The sequence below is a fragment of the Microchirus variegatus genome, assembly GCF_963457635.1.
Source record: "Microchirus variegatus genome assembly, chromosome: 15".
Classification (NCBI taxonomy): Eukaryota; Metazoa; Chordata; class Actinopteri; order Pleuronectiformes; family Soleidae; genus Microchirus; species Microchirus variegatus.
The window spans coordinates 21,651,167-21,673,334 of NC_139816.1; the positions used below are offsets into that span (position 1 = coordinate 21,651,167).

The following is a 22,168-nucleotide window of genomic DNA, read 5'->3' on the forward strand; positions in this document are numbered from 1 at the left end:
AAATATATTTGTATTATTTAAGATATTTTATAATTTTTCTCTATACCTTTAAATGGGACTCTTAACAACTGAATAGTTATTTACCTGAATGTCAAATTTTACTTACTGTACTTATTTTTTAGGGTAATTATTGTATTAATTTTAGTGTATATTCTGTATTATCATTTTTATTTTATTTATTTTATTTCTAGTGTTTCCTCAACTCTAAGACTCTTGTTATATTTGTATTATGGGTTGGTGGGTAGATGGTGTGTTGGGATTCCTTTTTTTATTTGAAGCCATTAGTTACATTATTTTATATAAAATGATGCGTCTGGTGTATTACTATATTATTGTATTATTATATATCTAAACATGTTTAAGCATTTGTTTTTAAATTACAAACCATGATTTTAACACTTCAATATTAAATCAAAAGCTGGAAAATATTTTAACTTATTGTCAACTTAAACAACAACAGTAAATTGCTTTTCAACAACCTGAAACCAGTATTATCTCCAGGCAGAACAACGTCTTCCAGTGAGTAGCCAGTAGCCAGAGAAAACTGGATGATGTAAAGATGTTTGCTGTAGCAGAAAGAAAGAAAGACAGTACCTCTTGGTGATTTGTAGAGGGTCAGAGAGCGCTGGCTCTTTCTGGTAGGCTTCTTTATCAAAAAGGCGCTTGATAGCATAGTCAGCCAGCTGTTCCATGATAAGGAAGGTTTCATTGAGATGCAGCAGCATGGAGAAGTAGTGATCCTCTCCATGAGCCAAGACGTGGATACTCTCAGTCAGAATAACGTTAGCGGTCTTCTCCAGCTTCCAGATCTCATCCCAGGAGATGACCAGTCTCACTGCAGGGTAGAAGTGATAGTGAGTTTGTATGAGGCACTGACACAGACTAGAGTTTGTGATGACTCCCTGCACTAAGAACCAGCTAGAGACAAAGATGCTTGCCTTTAGGGCGGCAACTAACAATTTTTTTCATAATCAATTTATCTATTGAATATTTTCTTGATTAATCGAGTAAGCTTTTGGCCGATAAAATGTCAGAAAATTAAATCTTTGTTATTATTTATTATCCATTTATTTGTTGTATGAAACAAAGAAGAGAGAAAATATAAACGTTTAGACCAGTAAACCTTCCAATGTAAGTGGACCAGCATTAGCCATTTCACAAAACGCTTGTCTTCTAAAACCTACACTAGCTTTGCAACAGCATGTTCTGACTAGAAACTTCAATTTGTACACAGCTCACTCTTCCGTAACCAAAGTCCATAAAGGGAAAAAGAAAATGCACTCTTTTCGGGCCACTGTGGATTTGTCACATGAAATAACACATTAAAACTTGCTTATGGGGGCAGGAGTGGCTCAACAACCCCTGTATGCTGTGATGTAAAATTACTTTTTACCCCATTGGCATTAATTGTGTTAATTTTATGTGATACCTGGCATCTATGTCGGATGCTGTTTCTCATCACAGAAAGTGAGTACAGTGCATTTAATGTAGACTAAAGAGTGTTTTCAATGGAGAACTACATTTATGCTACAATTATGTACAATACAATTATGCTGAAATTATTTCACTGACTAATTAGCTATGGGTCAACAAGCCAACAGTGGTTGGACAAGGGGAAGATGAAGAGTGGACTAAAAAAACAATGGCAGGAGGGGGAAGCAGTACTCCACCAACACTGTTTACAGTGGAGGTGGGGAGCTGTTGACCTCGACAGGGGACATTGTCGGGCGGTGGAAGGAATACTTCGAGGATCTCCTCAATCCCACTGACACGTCTTCCCTAGAGGATGCAGAGGCTGGGGACTCAGAGGTCGACTCATTCATTACCCAAGCCGAAGTCAGTGAGGTAGTTAGGAAGCTGGCAAGGCACCGGGGAGTGGATGAGATCCGACCTGAGTACCTAAAGTCTCTGGATGCTGTAGGGCTGTCCTGGTTGACACGTCTCTGCAGCATTGCGTGGCAGTTGGGGACAGTGCCTCTGGACTGGCAGACCGGGGTGGTGGTCCCTCTTTTTAAAAAGGGGGACCGGAGGGTGTGTTCCAACTATCGGGGGATCACACTCCTCAGCCTCCCGGGGAAAGTCCATCCATGGTACTGGAGAGGAGAGTTCGGCCGATAGTCGAACCTCGGATTCAAGAGGAACAATGCGGTTTTCGTCCTGGCCGTGGAACACTGGACCAGCTCTATACCCTTCGCAGGGTGCTCGAGGGTTCATGGTAGTTTGCTCAACCAGTCCACATGTGTTTTGTGGACTTGGAGAAGGCTTTCGACCGTGTCCCTCGTGGCATTCTGTGGGGGTGCTCCGGGAGTATGGGGTCGGGGGCCCTTTGTTAACGGCTGTGCGGTCCCTGTACGACCGGAGCAGGAGCTTTGTTTGCATTGCCGGCAGTAACTCAGACTTGTTCCCAGTGCATGTTGGACCCCTGACAGGGCTGCACTTTGTCATCGGTTCTGTTCATTATTTTTATGGACAGAATTTCTAGGCGCAGCCAGCGGCCAGAGGGGGTCCGGTTCGGGAGCAGCTGGATATCTCTGCTCTTTGCAGATGATGTGGTCTTGATGGCTCCTTCGAACCAGGAACTCCAGGATGCGCTGGGGCGGTTTGCAGCCGAGTGCGAAGCAGCTGGGATGAGAATCAGCACCTCTAAGTCCGAGGCCATGGTTCTCGACCGGAAAAAGTTGGCTTTTCCCCTCCGGGTCAGTGGAGAGATCCTGCCTCAGGTGGAGGAGTTTAAGTATCTTGGAGTCTTGTTCAATCTGAACGATTGTTCAGATTGACAGGCGGATCGGGGCAGCGGCCGCAGTAATGCGGTCGTTGTATCGGTCTGTTGTGGTGAAGAAGGAGCTGAGCCGAAAGGCAAAGCTCTCGATTTACCGGTCAGTCTACGTTCCTACCCTCACCTATGGTTATGAACTTTGGGTTATGACCGAAAGGACAAGATCCCGGATACAAGCGGCTGAAATTAGTTTTCTCCGCAGGGTGGCAGAGCGCTCCCTTAGAGATAGGGTGAGGAGCTCTGTCACCGGGAGGAGCTCGGAGTAGAGCCGCTGCTCCTCCACATCAAAAGGAGCCAGCTGAGGTGGCTCTAGCATCTGTAACGGATGCCCCCTGGACGCCTCCCTCGGGAGGTGTTCCAGGTATGTCCCACCGGGAGGAGACCCAGAGGAAGACCCAGTACACGTTGGAGTGACTACGTCACTCGGCTGGCCTGGGAACGCCTTGGGGTCCCCCCGGAAGAGCTGGAGGAAGTGTCCTGCGAGAGGGAGGTCTGGGCATCCCTTCTCAGACTGCTGCCTCCGCGAAAATCTTCTTCAGCTCCCACTATAGGAATACATACTTCCTACGGACACTGCACAAGTATGTATAATTTCAATACTTTAAAGGTCACATAGAGTGGTCCTGTTGCACATAAATGTTAGTTATGGAGGTCTACTTACATATATTAACTTGTTTTTATGGTCAAAAACCTCCTAGTTGATGCAAACTAGCCGATAGAAATCCTCTTTTCTGACAGTGTTTTTCTGCTGCGAGATTTCAGAGTGAACTTTCACCCCCAGAAGACAGAGTCTTGTGATTGGCCAGTACTATCCAGCACATCCGTTCTCAGAAGCGCAGCGCCCCCCTCTGGAACGGTGGATGCACTGCTCCTCATTATCAAAACATTGTTTTAACAGTGTTTAAAAATAGCTTCGTCACGACTCCCCGCAGCAGTCCCTTTGACGACTTTAAACCGGAGTCAAACCCAGAGTCAGAAGACACTGTTGCTCGTGAAACACCTCCACAACGGACGTTATTCTTCTTCTGCGGTTCAATGTACGTAACCGGATGTGCCCGGACTACCGCCCGGAGCAGGATGATCGGTTGTTCAGGAGAACCGCTGCTTACGTAACTATTATGGGATTTTCAGTGATCTCGTTGAGCCCCGAGATTACAATAAAACACAGCGTTCTCAGCAATGGCTGAACTGTTTGTTTCGAACCGTCAGGGCTTCATAAACAAGGTAATGACGCAGATACACACCAAAAAAACAGTGATAATAGGAACTTCCGGTCTAGTTCCGCTTTAATGATTTGCACCTGGATCAGCAAATAATATTACCCATATACGGTTTACACCTGAAAAAAAAGTGGTTATGGGATAGGTTAGGATTATACATTTTATATTATCAATCTAATAATATTTTTTCATTCAAGTGTATTATTAAACCATTTACTTTAATATCATATACTTTTTCAATACCAAAAAGCTTTTGAGAAATGTTACTGTTATCTCAACATGGCAGAAACACTGACATTCTGCTGCAATAGGCAAGAGCAACCAATGCAGTATCTACATATACATCTATTGTCACCATGGATGTATAATATGAACTGGATAGAGCACCGCCCCCTCTGTCTGGAAGACAATTTTTACATGGTGGCCACTGTGGGTACTACAACGGAAATCCCCATAAAAGCCCAAAAGCCCAAAAAGCAATTTTCTCATTGAGCGCAGTAGTAAAAGAGACGCCTGTAAAAGTGTCCACAGGACACCTCGAGACATGGACACGGGCTTTTATAGATCTTAATATGGTAGTGACACTACTGCGCATGCTCTATGGCAGCGGTCCCCAACCTTTTTTGCTCCACGGACCGGTTTAATGTCTCTGTGTCTCTAATGTTTCTGTAGGTGTGTAGGCTGAATACATCGCACAAGTAAGCGAGTTTTGCCACTCACTCCTTGTCACTGAAATGTGCTGCCAGCGGTGACTTTTTTTTTGAGAGAAATCTCTGCAGCGGCTCTCGCTGCATACACTCTGGCCAGCGATCTCCCTCGGGAGGCGTGAAGAGTGAGTCATAGACAGATGTAGCGGTGGGAATCCGGTCATTTTTCAAAATAAAACATTGTTCAGACCCCGATAATAAATAAAACGGAAATAATGTTATTTTATTAAAGTTATTTATTCTTTCTGTGCGGCCCGGTATGAAACGACCCACGGACCGGTACCGGTCCGCGGCCCGGGGGTTGGGGACCGCTGCTCTATGGGCCCCATAACCCGGAAATAAAGGCGGAAGTCAAAAAACTTTTTTGGCATATGCGCTGGGTGAGCAGCTTCATAGGAATGAACGGAAGTGAAGGGGTGGTGCTCTATCCAGTTCATATAATACATCCATGATTGTCACAAGTCAACGTGGTCAAGAAAAGTGGCAACTGAGTTTATGCTAACAAAAGTCTTACCCTCAGATCCCAGCAGGAATGAATAGAAGCACAAGAAATTAGTGCTGAGGTAGAGCCAGCCTTGGCATGGTACTTTGCCTCTCCAATAGCTGCAGGAGTAATATGTGACCAGTTTTTCCTCCAGTGGCAGCTCAAACCATTTCTCAAACCTCAGATGTGCTTCTCGGAACTTCTCAGGCTCGTCCTCCAGCACCAGACACGTCTTCCCTTCCTCAGCAATGAGACCCTAACACATGATATATAGAAACAGCTTGTGAAAATTGGCCTTGCAGCGAGGATTGGGCGATGCAGGCAAAAACATCTGTATATTTATTGGCATGTTGACGATAATGATAATTAGTCAATATCCTTTGAAAATTTGATTTTAATTGTTTAAATTATTATTCTTGCTTACATATGATATCAATGGCCACAATGTTTACAGGAAAAAACTCTTGTTTTCCTTTTTCTTATTAACTTTAGCATTCAAGTAAAAATTCAAAGACTTTAATTTACTACAGTGAAGAAACACTGAACTCTCTGTAAACATTCAGATGCTCTGCTGTTAAGGTAAATTGTGCAACATACAAACAAGAGCAACTAATTCAACAATTCAAAGACTTAGATGTTGGGGTGGGTGTCTCTACGTTTTCTCCTAGTATTACCACATGTGGCTAATGTGTTGCAGTGAGGATGCTAGTGAGAGGTCATGTGATCATGTAGGCCAACTAGTGGTCATGTGTGGAGTTTCAGTGAGTGTTTCAGCTGGTTTTGCAAAATAATTTAACTACTCAATAATGTCAATTTCCATTATCTTTAAAACTGTAGTTGAAGTGGCGCTGGTGATTCCAGTCAAGTGTAGCAGCAGAGCACAGTTTCAGCCTTCAGAACAACATTAAAAAAGCCATGAGAAGTCGTCCGTCCGAGACAAAGACACTGCTTATATTTTGCTGTATTTTAGTGGCTTCCCTCCTGAAAACTTTAAGCCCTGTACATGTTATTGTGGTCCAGTTGTTTTTTAAAGAAAATACTATTAGATAGACTGTGTCATTTTCATTTAAAAAAATCTAAATTAAAAGGACTAGAAGTCAATTGTAAAACCACCTTCCCCCGATAAAGTTCTAAGGGGCTTGGGTTCCTTGAGGGAAGGAAAAGCGAGTGTATGCTGTCAGTGTTTGTTCACATAGCCAAGAGGCACTACTGTACATGCTCTATGGGCTGCACAACCCAGAAATATTCCTTTGAACCTAGCTTCATAGGAATCAATGGCTCCAAAGGGGTGGTGCTCTATTCAGTTTTTATAATACATCCATGATGCTGGTGTGTATAATGTATGGATCGTCGGCATGCAATGGATTATAGCGCAGAATTAACTGGTACCTCATGATCAATAAGGCCTTGTTTAGACTGCAACCCAAATCAGATTTGTAAGCATATCCGTTTAGAATCTGATCTTCCTGACCAACTGGTCACATTATATATTGCGTGATCAGATCTGATCTGCATGTGTCCATAATGACATTGACAGTCTTGTCTTCCACATGGATTTCTATAGTTAGAGGCCACGTCCGGGAAAACAAGTAGTCTCCACGACAAAAAACTGTGCCTGTTTATGTTGTGTATGCATGTTTATGGAGCCACGGTGCAAACTTTCTTCTGACTTTCTTTTTCTTCTGAACTACTGTCTTCAATAGCACCTACAATTAACTTTGGTCTCTCATAATCTGTCATTGTTCTCACTCACTTACTCACTCACTCAAGTTCTACCTGGCTCAGTGTATTTTAGCTTGTACTTTACTGATTAATTGTCAAGTTGTGATACTATTTTTTTTTATGTTGTTTGTTCCCATTGTTTATTCGGTCCTTTTCTCATGGGCTGTTTTTCTTTTTGATTTGATTTCACATTTTTACATTCTTTTGATTGTCCCCTTTCCTTATTATCCTTAAAAAATATAATCTTGTATTGTAAATATGGCTGAGCAATTAATCGATGTAAATCGAAATCAGATTTATTTGTTTGGGCAATGTCAAAAAATTAAAATCGATTTTTCCCTTTTACACTTACTTTTGACTTCAAGTCATGATACAAATGTCCTCTTTGGCATGGAAGTACCTTAGGGCCATAGAAATAAATTTATCCTCAGACAAAAGCGAGATCACCTTTTGTATCTAAAATACACACATTTTTTTCAAAATGGTCGCCGACCTTACTTGAGAGGCCCATATCGTTGCTTCCGTTATATTTACAATAACACATTTGGTGTGAAAGTGTAAATTTTTGGGGTCAAGGAATCCAATAAAATAGGTTCCAAGACTAAAAATCAATAATGTTCTCCTTACCATGACAGTTGGAGGTAAAATATGCAATTTAAAAAACTTAAAAGTAGCCTAGGGGGGACTGTGTTTATTATGAAAGACAATCCTGACAGCACCCCTGCCTGCTGTAAGGATTTGAACCGTCCCGAATCGTCCTGAATCGTCCCGAAAATCTTTTTTTACATTTTGAGTTGTTACTTACTGGTAATATAATTAAAACACAATACATTATGTTAATAATAAATAATATATTTATTTCCACCAACAGCTCTGCTCAGGTCATCATCAAATACAAGGGACCAGACACAATTTATTTGGACTGATCTGATGTCAGGAATCAGGCGTTCAATATCCTCCCGAAGGCATGTGGTGTTGCATTTAAATTATATTAGTTATATATACACTATAAATCCCAGATTAGCAATGTGCCCGTCATAGAAGGCTGTCAAGGCACACATCGCCAGTGATTCCCCTGAGCAACGATAGTCCTCGATGTATTTAACAACTCATTGAGGATAAACAATCAGCTTGAATCATCGAGTGAACTACATCCTCACTACCACCACTAATGTCCACTATAATCCTCAGGCAGATCTCCTAATGCCTTCAGCTCCTTAATGTTCTCGATAGCTTCTTTGGAACACGATTTCAATCTTTCAGGATTGTTTCACAGCTTGAATGATGAAGAGGGATCTAATGTTTGCAAACTCTCATGCTACTTAGGACAAATGTAATGTACAGAAGTAGCTGCACTGCTTAAATACAAAATTAATGTTTTTGAAGGAAAAGATAAGTAAAGTCACTTTGATGACACAGTTCGATGACACAATGTGAAATGTGCGTATTTACCCCCAATTGTCAAGGTAAGGGGAAAACTGTTGGTTTCTTAAACTTGAAACCAGCACGGAAAACAGCGATAGTGACGTTACAGGAAGAGACGTCCACCACACGGATCAAGCCGAACAGTGCCGAACTGTAAATCAGTTAAAAAAGACTTAGGGACAGCACCGCTGATCGCCACAACACAACAGTGTATTTCTATACAAGAAGTACAATGAGAAAAGCTAGTTTTGCGATTTCAGCTGTCCAGCCATGCGTGTGGTGCAAGCAGTGTAAATTGGCCAAGCTGTGGGGATCAGAGTTAGGGTTGCAGAAGTGAAAAGTGTCCCTCGTTCCGTTCCACAACCAGTGTACACCTATGGTGTAGGTGTAAATATTTAGTAATTACTAAACTCTAAGCATTTGCTAAAACCTGATTTCATAAACACCTATGCTATTACCAAGGTTTGAGAGGTGGTGCAACGAACCCCAGTCATGTGTGATGCTGTGTCTGTTTCTGCAAGAGGTTAAAGTGATGAAAGCTGTCAACCCTCAAAAGAGTGACGTCACCAAAGCTTTTCAGTGAAAGACTCAGAGTGAAGCTGGTACTTTCACTTTCCGTGGACATGCCCCTACCATTTCAGTGCAGAGCATTTTATAATTAAGAATTTTATCTACTGAGCAAGTTATATTATTATTTAGCATGGGCTGAATGGTTTAAAACATGTATGGTGTGATGAATGCAAAACACTTTTTACTGCTTCATAAGGGCTTTAAATGTACAGTGAATTTTACTCCCAAAGTGGCCAAAAATAACAGATTAGTGCAGTGAATTGTAAGACAGTGGCCGTTTCTCAATACGGCCAGGATGTACTTGCATACTTGAGGAGTACGAGTGAGTACATACTCACCAAGTACGGGACTACACAAGTACGATCATTGCGTACTTCCTTGTTCTACTGTTTGAATGGTGGGTGGTGCCAAGCACTTAAAGGTCACATAGAGTGGTCATGTTGCACATATATGTTAGTTATGGAGGTCTACTTACATATATTAACTTGTTTTTATGGTCAAAAACCTCCTAGTTGCTATAAACTAGCCAATAGAAATCCTCTTTTCTGCCGCTGTTTTTCTGCTGCGAGATTTCAGAGTGAACTTTTACCCCCAGAAGACAGAGTCTTGTGATTGGCCAGTACTATCCAGCATATCCGTTCTCAGAAGCGCAGCGCCCCCCTCTGGAACGGTGGATGCACTGCTCCTCATTATCAAAACATTGTTTTAACAGTGTTTAAAAATAGCTTCTTCACGACTCCCCGCCTCAGTCCCTTTGACGACCTTTGACCCAGAGTCAGACCCAGAGTCAGAAGACACAGCCGCTCGTGAAACACCTCCACAAAGGACGTTATTCTTCTTCTGCGGTTCAATGTACGCAACCGGATGTGCCCGGACTACTGCCCGGAGCAGGATGATCGGTTGTTCAGGAGAACCGCTGTTTACGTAACTATATCGGGATTTTCAGAGATCTCGTTGAGCCCCGAGATTACAATAAACACAGCGTTCTCAGCAATGGCTGAACTGCTTCAGGGCTTCATAAACAAGGTAATGACGCAGATACACACCAAAAAAACAGCGTTAATAGGAACTTCCGGTCAAGTTCCGTTTAAGCCTCATTACCGGCACCAACAGAAAAAACTGACATGTAAATTACTTTTGTTATTATTGTCAAATTTTAAATGTTATATTAATGTATGTATTTATTTTTAATGAAATATACAGTATTATGTGGAACATTTATATATTACCACAGTGTAGAGTAACATTGACAGTTACATTATATGCAATGACAGTGCACCAGTGCAACTTAAATTTTAAAGCTAAAATAAATAAACCCTAAATAATATACAAACTTTCAAACTGTCAGGTCAAAACTTTTACATTAAAAACAATACATAACGCGTCAACAAAATCTATTGATCTCGCCACGAATCTGTGCGCAATGAGTCCACAGAGGCGGCGCTGTTCATCTCCGGCACTGCCCAACTACAAAAATCGTCATATCTCAACACACAAACCACAAGTTTGAATTCTAAATGACTAATTTCTTGCCTCAAATAATCTTACAATTGTGTTCTGGGACACAGAACAATATTTATTTCAGGTTTATATTTGTTTTCTCTGCCCCTATGTTCCGGCAAAATACATTCTGGGATACATGGCTATACTGTACTCACAAGTCACCACTCGATGCATACTTGGTTAAATGGGCGGAGCCGGGTATGAAAACCCTACTCACTGCTCACATACTTGTGAATTGGAACAGTACTTGGACTAAGGCTCATTATGTTTCGCAAGTACCGGAGTACGCAAGTACAGAGAAGTATGCATATTGAGAAACGGCCAGTGAAACCCATTACTGGCAGGGTTAAATATGGATGTCGTTTGGAGACTTACTCTAATCTTGCCCTGTACAAAGCTGGTGATGTCTTCACTGGAGTCAAAAACAGAGAGTGTCCTCATGATGTTCTGTTGGAGCCAATCCCAGTGCTGAAAAATCTCTTCTTTGGTGACACCTGACCAAAAAATATCAAGAGTTAGAAAAATCACATAAATATAAATAATTAAACTGATAAAGAAGAACATCCTTTTATTTTTAAAGAAACACAGCTCATGTTACCATAAATTTAGAAACACAGGCTTCATTATGCATTATGACAGATTTAGCTAGACATTGAATTGATGAGATTCAACATGGCCTATGGCAATGTTTGCCAGAATAAGATGGCACTGCAGGGACGTACCGCATGCTATCGACCAGTACACCTGGGAGTCAGGTGTGTGATGTAGAATACGAAAGGGAGCAACTTTAGATGTAGAGTCCAAGACTGTATCTAGTGTTCCCACCAGCAGACCTGCAACATACATGCACATTAGTTATTTTTAACCAATCCTGTAACACATGACGTACACACGTGACAAAGTCGGAAGACAAATTTCAGATTCATATGCGATACTCAAGAAATTAAGGGACAGTATGCAGGATTTTTTTTGTTGTTATTGATCAATAATTCCATAGTAAGCTTTAAGTTTAATTTGTGTTGGGCGGTATACCGGTTCATATCAAAAAACGATATTATTTTTTTTCACGTGGCACAGTAAAACACTGTTCGACGGGGGGAGACCCTTTTCACTGCTGCAACCCTAACCCTGCACCTGCTTAGAGCTTATCTGAAGGAGTGACTGTGGTAGTAATTTCAGGAATGATAGTATTACTTCACCACCTGAGCAGAAAACACATCTGAACCTCTTCTTCCCTGACCATCTTTTTGGAGTCCCTGTCTGAAAATGACATGCCCAAACTAACAAACAGAGTACATCTCTGCAATTACAAGGTCTATGTGGATTATATTGCCATCAAAATAAAGATAACACTTGTGAGATTCCACCAATTTCAATGTAGATGCCACTGTGTCAGAGTAAATGCACATGGTACACAGCATAAACCAAAAAAAAGTAAATATCACCTTTCAAATATGCAGTAGGAGGTCATGTAACAGCATGTGGACATGAACTGTGCAAAGTCTGATGCTGCTGAAGCTAAGCAGAGTAAAATTACAGAGGTTTTAGTAAAGAGATGTCGAGGCGTTCTCTCGCTTGGCACAGTTTGGCACCATCTGTACCAAATTATCAAAACCCATTTAATTTTTTTACATGTCACTATTGGTCTAAAAAGAACTTGTTCTGAATTTGGGTGATTGACAGCTCATTTCAATCCTCTAAACCGGCGGGCCCCGGTCTCCAAGTGCATGTAAATCACTTCATTAGCGAGTCAAAAGTACATAAATGCGTATGACGCATTTGTGCGTACATTCACCCTTCTCTATCCAGAATGATCTAATGTCACTCTGGAATGACCAGACAGAAGTGTAGTTCAAAGGTAGCAAAGGTAAGACACCATTTCTGGTTGTATTTTTTGAAAGTGAGTTGTTGTTTTGCTCTTATTTTGCAGCTGGATCCGTGAATCTTGGTCGTAGAGTGCTAAAAATGGTTCCGTTATATGTATTGTGGATTCTTTTTTTTTTGTTTGTTTACATAATCATGCTGATGCTCCGGTGCTACTTTTAAATGTGTGTGCTTTAACAGTGTTTTCCACTCCTGCTGGTTTGATCCATCTATTTTTTAACTGTGTTTGGTGAACATAAGAGTGTTTTTTATAAGGTTTTAGCTGAGCTTCTCACCTTTCTGTGGGTATGCAGCATGTCTGTGTTTATGAAAGTTAGACGCGGTTTTATGACGTTTTTGTCGGTGCGTGTGATGCTCCCCCCCCCCCACACACACACACCTCTCTTACTCACTCTCGCACTCATTCATGCTCATGCATAAAAAATACCATTGTATACTGTGAAACCGTTTCAATTTTAAAAAATTAAGTATAATGTAAATGAAGAGATCTCAGAAAGAGGGACACTTTCCTCTTCTACTTCAACAACACTGCACACAATTCCCTTTAGTAGCTCCTGCATCCCCATGAGCTAAAAATACTGATAATCTCTGTGTACTTTTGTACAGGGAGCCAGGGGGCAGCTCGCATGTGTCAGTACCTCACACAACCATACTTACAAATCTATCAATCTAATAAAGTTTAATTAAATACTTAATTCTCTGAGCAGTTGACTTTTTTGTTTTGGATCAGTGACTTATACCTGCTCTATTCATTCACAATTTCCTTTGTCTGGTGGATCATACTAATATTCTGAATGAGTATATAAGTATATGCTAATCATCATTTGGATCGGTGTTCATATACAGTAGACCAGAGCATGACTTCCACTGATTGGTATTTTAGTTTATTTTGCAGTATTATAACACAGGTACAGATTGGTGCAAGGAAATAATTTAATGTACAATAACATTGCTGTATATTGCAATGACGATGTCACTTGCGATAAATGAAGCGATACAAATAAAAGCATTTGTTTTGTTATGTATTGATATTCAGTAAACAATAGATGAAGATGAATAATTAATATAACAAGCAGCCAAAAATAAACAAAAAATAAATAAATAAATAAAGGACCTCCCCACAGCCATGGCGTGTGTTTCAAGTGTTAGTCGAATCATGGAGGACGAGTGTCAGATCGTTCACATGCGCAGATATTTCAGGCTGGTTTTTATGTTTGGAGAACATCTTCGCAGGATTAATGGAGGGGAATGACTGGGACAGGTGTTACTCCCTAATGAGAGGTGGAGGAAAGACTGAGAACATTGATATTAATGATGAATGTGATAGTTTAGGAGCGAGGCCAGTCACTGTGCCACCTACTGGCAACAGGAAGTATGCCTTTGGTAACACATTTAGTTTCCATTTCCATTTGTTGCCATTGCGGTTGCTCCACACCCCAACATTAATGATGCTGCGAGGGCCCATTCAGTGCTGCTTGTTATATACTTGATTATACACAATACAGTCATACAGGCAGTGAAGAGATGAAATGCTCTCCAAATCTATGTTGAAGCCACATAACTAAAATTAGCTAAATCTGTTACCTTTACACCTTCCCTCTGACATGTCCTCCATGAATAATTAACAAGGTCGCTGCTGCACTGCATCAGGATTACACGGAGATGCCTGCTGATTCTGAACAAGGATCAGCTCTCCACATCAACATGCTTTACTGGTGAGCTGCCAAATACATGAAGGCTTCAAAGACATCTGGCACAATTCACAAAATGTATCTTTTCATTTTTGTAGAGCAACAACAAAGGACATACATAAGTGCATACAAGACAGTCTCTGTGGAGGGGGCTTCAAGTGTAGCATGCTATGTACCATCAGGTACCACTTAAACTCCACTATCATTAACCAGCCAGACAGGGCAGTGCTACTAGTGTCTTCAGCTAGAACACCATTCATTATCTGCAATTATCCGTTAGTTACCTAAAGGCTGTCACATTGTGCCATAAGGTTAAAAACAGTGAAACTACACAGTCACTGGTGGTTTCTCAAGTGATTTTGTAATCACACTGATTACACTCACTTTCACAAACTTGCATCCATAAAGACACGTGAGTATTTAGCTAATTGCGACACAGGAGCATCTACCTTGATTCATAAATTTATGTCATTGAGGCAAAATGAGTCGAATGAAGGATTCCAAACCGGTTCATGGAGGACCAATCAACTGTATTTCAGTTATTAACGTCTTTTAGAATCAGTCATTCTCCACTGACCTTTATTTAGTATCAACAGGGCATTTTCTTCTGGATGTTTTTGTTTTCAGACCAGATCAAAACCCTGGATATTTAGACACCCTTGTGAGCAGTTTCTAAAATACTTAGACCAAAAACCATCCCACATTTCAAACACTTAAATCACGGGCAGCTTGTATTCACCATGTCTAATATGTATTATGTTTCACTAAAAAAAAGAAGAAGTAAATGATGAGTCCATTAGTGCATTATACAGACAAGCAAACATATCCACACATTCAGGTTAACTATAGAGGAGTTCTTAATGCCTGCATTTAGCACAGTTTGAATGTTTTTGTTTGTTTGTTTATCTAAATAATACATATAATAAATAAAACAATTTTTCTGAGTTTTCAGTTTTCAACTTTTTTCTTTGATAGATCAATCCATCCATTTTCTACTGCTTTATCCTCCACATGAGGATCATCTGAGCACATCTCAGCTGTCATTTGCTGCTCATCATTGTTTACCCAAAGTAGCGTATTTGTCGTCTACACAGAAATGCGAGGGTGGCATTTTGAGATTTTAACCCATTTTCAAAAAAATTGCATTTCAGTGCTCCCAAAAATGTGTGTGGATAAAACACTGACACAATTAGAAAAAAAAAACGGATTCAGGGTCAGGTCTCTACCCCTCAACTATGGTGGACGAGACCTGACGTATCAATAAATAAAAAGAAATAAATATAGGATTAAATGCATAAATAAATAAATACATAAATGTAGAAATAAATGTAAAGCATTTACTTATGCATTTATTTATTTCTGTATATATAGTAAATATATAATAAATAAATACAGAAATAAATAAAAACATATTATAATAATGTATTTATGTATTTATTTATTGATATGTCAGGTCTTGTCCTCCATACTCAACATGTCCTACTTAGGTGCCCCACCAGGAGACTATGGTTCTGTCCATGTTTGGTCCCTCCAGGTTCTTTTTTTCCTGGGGCCCTCAAAGACCATTGACACCCCTCTGGTGGTGGACACACATAGACAGAGCGTCCTCTCCCACGTGACCTCCATGTCAACACTGAGCTGTGACAAACCAAACAAACTAGATAAATCAACACACACACACACACATACACACACACACGCACACACCTAACTGCTGTGTTCACCACAGACAAACCAGCTGTTCACTGTGCAGACTGACTCCAGGCTTGTACCTGTTGCAGTGAGGATATTCTACATATAATTCTATGCGAGTGGTCTGCAACACCCGCCCTACACACAGAGAGAGACATACAGACGAGCAGCATGTTAGCTAAGCTAATGTACAGCTAATGACTTAGGGGCTGTTTTTATATGTAGTTTAAATGTTTGAGCAGCTGTCAGCTAACGGTTGGTATCGTTACCTGTCAAACCGCCGCCACCTTCCCCATACCCTCGTCTCCTTTGCAGTACGAAGTACTCGTTATCCTTCTCGGTGAGCCATAATTTGAAGGCGTTTTTCAGTAGAATCTCTTCAGGTTTGAGCCACATGTTGCTAATGTCATGGAGTTATGTATCAAATCCACCTGACATGTCACGGTCAACGCTAACGTAGACCCCACATTAACCCAGTGGACGTTTGTTTGTGTCCGAGTCCTTCTTACGCCATCCCTTCCTTCCCACGTCGACAAGAAACGATGCCAAAGGCGCGGGGCATTCTGGGATTGTAGTTTTTTCCGACGAGAAGGCGGAACTACAGAAATTAATGTATCTGCCCTGAGCTGTGCTAGGTAGGTAGGTCGGATGCATGCAACAAACAAATAAGTGATGAATGAATACCTTACAACACACAAATTGGACATACAGGTGACTGGGTTTTGTGGAGTAACAGATCAAAATTCCATGATAACCTTTCCTGCAATGTGAATTGTACGGAAGTGCATGCCACCACGTGGCTGCAGCACCTCTGCCAATGAGGTATACGTTTTCTGTATGTCTGTCTGCTAGCAAGATAACTCGAAAAGTCATATACAAAAGTGACGCATTCCACAATGTTTATATCAATAATTTCATTGTATAATAGTATAACAGAAATTACAACATATTAGATACATAGTTAAAAAAATCGTCTATTCTCAACTCACCTAAAGTGACATCAAGTACCTGTGTATTTCTGTATAATCTGTCCCTTTATCCTCTAGTCTGAATGCTATCTTTACTAACTTAAAAGTTTGGGAAAAGCTCATTTAAATAACCTATGGCATTACAAATAAGAATGTGCCACCAACATCCAATATAAAATGAGGCTTCATACTTCTGAAATTTATAATAACATAACACTTAGCTTAATGCTAAGCATAGCTGAAAAGTGGCACATTATAGAATGTGGTTCTGTCTGTATTAAAACACTGTTTTAAAACACTGTTTTAAAACACTGCTTTGCAGAGGGAAATAAAAACACCATGACGACTGATTCCATTGTCAGGAAGTTGCAACAGCAGTTTATATACTGTAAAAGTCCATGGTTGAGAGCAGCTGTGAATCAAATATACCATCAAATATCGATGGCATGAAAAAAATTTGAATTTTGCTTCCATTCAACAACAAGAGCTTTGGTGAGGTTAGACAATGGCGTTTGGTGGTGTTTCAATGGTGAACAGCAAGTTACTGTCATTTCATTTTATAATTTATGTCTCAAATTTCAAAATTAGAACATCTTGTTAAAGCCTAAAGCTGAATGAATCAGTTTTGCCATGGTTTTCATTTGCATTTGCATTTTATCTATCGACTAGCTCCCAAGTCCCTTGGGAGGCTTTTGCTCATATCAAGTGCTGAGTGGAGCTGAAGGTCATTGTTCTGTGTAGGTAAATAGGTAAAGTTTTACAAAATGAATAAAAAAGAGTTTATTTGCGTAATCGCGATGTATGCAACATCATACTGTTATGATGAAACAGGAAAGGGTCTTCCTAAGTAATGCAAAACATTTGAACGTGTGATGTAATAATATTATTAGAGGTTATGTTTTCATGGCTGTGGGTTCATCTGTAAGTTTGTCCTTCTGTTAGCAGCTTGCTCTACCATTTTTGACTGATCGATCTGAATTTTTTGTGAGGAGTATAGGTGATGATGATGATGTCACAAAAAATGATCAAACTGTCAAGAAATCCCCATCTCTTACATTGGGCAAAATCTGTTATGTATATGCAGGATCACACACTCTACCATGAGACTGATCCAGACTACGGATTTAAATGTAATATGTTTCAGTCCCATTGGACAAGTTCATATGTGTATATCTTATCTTAACAGATCAGGATAAAATTGGTTTATGTAATAGGTAATAATAATAATAATAATAGTAATAGTTATAAGCAGGTAAAGTTGTATATACTGTGACACTGCATTTAAGCCATTGTGGAGGTCTGTGCATGATTTTCAAGAATATAAAATAAGGGTTATTTCAACATTTCAAGAACAATAATCCTGGCAAGGCTTAATATGTTAACAGCTAAGATAATGGCTTGTATAAAATCATAACTGATCCTGCTTTGTGTGTTCATGACTGGTGTGTATAGTTTGTGTTAAATACAGAAATAACAGTGTGTGCGTGTGTGTGCATGCACGTGTGTACAAATATAAGAAATCCTAAACTTTACATGTATGAATGAATGTATGTTGATAATCAGCTGTCTGACACTTTCTCGGATTAGTTGATTGAGATTTGTTAGTTTATTTTGCTGAATAAAATGTATTGAAAAGCAACAAAAAGCTCTGTGGAGCTAAAAAGAAAACTTTCAAATGTCTTATTTCCTTCCTTTGAAAATGGGCGATATTTGAAGATATTGTAGCAGCCTTTTGACTGGTCCAACAGTGTGTCTGGACCCAATACCCACGATGGCATTCATGCAGTTGAGGAGGAGGTCAGGTGTAATACTCTACTGCCTCCTTGAGGTAAAAAGGCGTGTTCACTAGTTGCTGATTTAGCTCATTTACTCAAGAGTACCAGCGTATTACTAATTCTGTTTCAGTTAATGACCATGCTTGATATACATATGAAAATAACAATCCCCTTTTTGGTATAACTGGTTGATCATACACCTGATTATAATCCTACAAAACCCCTGACTTTGTGTAAGTGTACCTACAATAATTGATGATGATTTGAAGGCATAAATTCCTGCCTAAAACCTTTGCACAGCACTGTAGGTCAATCTCTATCTTGGTCTGGGGACCCACTGCCCTGCATGTTTTAAATTGTTACCTGCTCCAACACACCTGATTCAAATGTTCAGCCCATCATCAAGCACTACAAAAGCCTAATAATGACCCATTTATTTGAATCACCTGTGTTGGAGCAAGGGAACTTCTAAAACATGCAGGGCAGTGGGTCCCCAGACCAGGATTGAGAAACCCTGGTATTATATATATATATATTATTATATTTTTTAAGAGACACAAATGTTCCCCCGCCAGGTCAAGGGCTGGTACAAGGGCTGACAAGGTACCCTTGTGCCAGGGAGAATATATTTATTTCATTTCGCATTAGGAACAGTGGAGACACTGTGTCCTGATCAAAATGTCACTTTACCCATATCACTTCATCACTTTACTTTGTTTGCACTATGCTGATATCATTAGTCACCTTATCACTGTTTATCACTTTCAACATGTGCTCACCATATTTAGTTGTACTTATTTTATTTCCGTGCGTACTGCTGTATATTATATATACCTACGTTGACTGTGATTCTTTTTTGGATTCTTTTTTGTGGCATTGTTGCATTTAAGTTACTGTTGTAAGTTACTGTTTTTCCTTCTGTTTGGCACTTTGTTGCATTGTCTTATTTGTTTATTTTACTTTTATTTTTATTTTATTTTTTTTGTTTTATTTTTATTTTTATTTTATTTTATTTTTATTATTATTTTTATTTTATTTTATTTTATTTAATGTATCTTTTAACTCTTGTACATCTACACTTTTACCTCCCAATTGTTGCACAATAATTTCCCTCGGGATAAATAAAGCATCTTGAATCTTGAATCTTGAATCTTGAATAATATATTATTCAAATAATGTGTTAGAAGATATGATTTTTACCTTCATTTGAATATAAATGTTGACTCTGATATAGATCATTTGCATTAGATCAGTAGAAAGTATACGGAGAGTGTACGGAAGAATGAGGAAAGGGGCCTCGTTGGGAGATTATACAGTGGTATGCAAAAGTTTGGTCAGCCCTGTAAATTTCCATGGTTTTCCTTTATAATTCATTGGTTGTTTGGGTTAGAAATTCCAGTTAAATATTTCATATAGCAGACAAAGACAGTGATATTTTAGAAGTGAAATAAAGTTTATGTGATTTACAGAAAGTCTGCAAGAATTATTTAAACAAAATTAGACATGTGCATAAGTTTAGGCACCACAAAAGAAAAAAAATGTCACTGATTCCTGGACATTGTTCTCCAGAATCTGCTGATATTGAGTGGAATCCATGCGACCCTCAAATTCAACAAGATTCTCAGTCCCTGCACTGGCCACACAGCCCCACAGCATGATGGAACCACCACCAAATTTTACTGTAGGTAGCAAGTTTTTTCTTGGAATGCTTTGTTCTTTTTCCACCATGCATAACGCCCCTTGTTTTGCCTAAATAACTCTATTTTAGTTTCATCTGTCCACAGCACCTTATTCCAAAATGAAGCTGAAGCTGAACTAGAACTGCGCCTGTGGCTTTATTTCACTTCTGAAATATCACTGTGTTTGTCTCCTATATGATATATTTAACCAAAATTTCTTATTCAAACAACCAATGATTTATAAAGGAAAATGATGAACATTTACAGGGGTGCCCAAACGTTTGTATACCACTGTGTATACAGTATGTGTATAAGTGTATACTTATACAAGTGTATACTTGTAGTTATATAAGTGTACTTGTATAAGTGTATACTTATACACATTATTATTATTAATATTATAATAAGTATACCGCCATTATAGCGCTGGTCAGTAGGTGGCGGTAATGCCCCGTAATATCGGTGGCTAGCCGCCGTTAAAAAACCGAGAAGAAGAAGTAGACCGACGTCTGACGGAGCGGAAGTGAAATTCGGAGCGTTGACCATCTATGGGTCTATCTACAGACCGAGGGGCGTGTTTTGCCAGGGTCTGCGGTCTGCAGATAGCCCTTCTCGAGTTGACAGCAACAGTCAAGTGTCTTCGGGCCTGCATCATGGATACTATTACTATTTTAACTGCGCAGCAAAAAGAGAAAAGTGAAAGTGATACTAAGTAAAAATATGTGACGTGTAAGAAGTTGAAGTGACTGTAGGCTACTTGAGTATCAGAAGTCATTTTCTGATATAAAATGTACTTAAGTTTTTGTACTTTGTTACATTGAAATACTGCTTTATCCTGACAGATTATAATGAACCTACAGCCTGTCATAACTGTCAGTCGTCATATTATTCCCATCCATCCATCCATTATCTATTTGCCTATCTCAGCTGACATAGGGCGATGGGGGGGGGGTACAGTTCGCAGTTTTACTGTGTACCTCCAAATCCAGGGTCAAATAACAAAAAACAAAAATTTTAATATTCGTCTACATTTGAAGTAGTTTAAAATCCACAATTTTCATTCGTAGTTTATGATTTGAATATAATTGTACTAAGTACTTTTTTTTTTACTTCTTGCAAGTATTATTTACTTTTCAAGTGTCAAATTTCCTTAAACTGAGCAAGATTCTGACTTTTGTGTGGGATAAAATCCACAATGTGTAGTCATAGTTAATGGATCCAATTTTATTGGACAAAGTACTTTATTTACTTCATGCACAAGTAGTATGAAGTACTTTACTGTGTGACATTTTCTCCAATCTCCAAATGAACACATGGAAAATCTAAATAACGGCAGGATATTTTGAACCATCAGAACTGTATGTGATAAAGTCACTGGCTCATGTGTTTGTGATATCTCTGGATACCAACACCCAACACATGAAACGTTATCAGCCATTCAGCAACAGGCCTTCAGTAACACACAAGCAATGTAGCCTAGCACCATCTACTGGCCATAGGCTGCTATAGCACACAAATGTCTCTCAATCACCTTCACCGTGGCCACAGAAGATTGAGCTACATACAAGTAACCCGGACAGCAGATTTCATAAAACACCTTCTCTAACAGAAAACTAACTAACTAACTAACTTCGGCGTTAAACCATGGATTTGTAAATAAATGCAAAACAAACGATATAGAAGTGAATATAGTGAAGCTGAAAAGTTAATGATTAAAACGATCAATAAAAATTGTTTGTTTGGGTTAGGACCGTGACTATTAGTTTATATGTGTTACAGGAATACAGGTTCAGTCTCCTCTCCTCAATGAATCCACAAAGCAGCTCGTTAATACATCGATAATACGTTTGAAAATAAATGTTAATGAGCGCCGAATAAACAACTAAAACTTGCTTTGTCATAATATTTTAAAAATGGAAACGGAAAACCCCTCATTGTCTTAATTCATTCACATTTCTCATGAAGTTTTCTTATCTTTCCTGTGCTCGTGCACAGCTGTGACGTCACGCAGGGATATAATATTTTTCTGGGCTTTTTATGGCCTTTAGGAATGTTTTACATGTATGAAACTC

General features: G+C 39.5%; 1 protein-coding gene across 2 annotated transcripts in view; it reads right to left on the reverse strand.

Annotated features, from left to right (window-relative positions):
• Positions 1 to 16,070, reverse strand: part of tbc1d8b (TBC1 domain family member 8B) — a gene marked incomplete at its 5' end in the record, with an annotated part of 35,376 nt that extends 19,306 nt beyond the window's left edge. For both annotated transcript variants that reach the window (XM_083901630.1, XM_083901631.1), the window contains 5 exons: positions 595 to 835; positions 5,218 to 5,443; positions 10,783 to 10,901; positions 11,130 to 11,240; positions 15,944 to 16,070. In XM_083901630.1, the coding sequence (XP_083757756.1) occupies positions 595 to 835; positions 5,218 to 5,443; positions 10,783 to 10,901; positions 11,130 to 11,240; positions 15,944 to 16,070 (824 nt within the window). The remainder of the gene's footprint in view (positions 1 to 594; positions 836 to 5,217; positions 5,444 to 10,782; positions 10,902 to 11,129; positions 11,241 to 15,943) is intronic.
• Between the last annotated feature and the right edge of the window lie 6,098 nt (positions 16,071 to 22,168).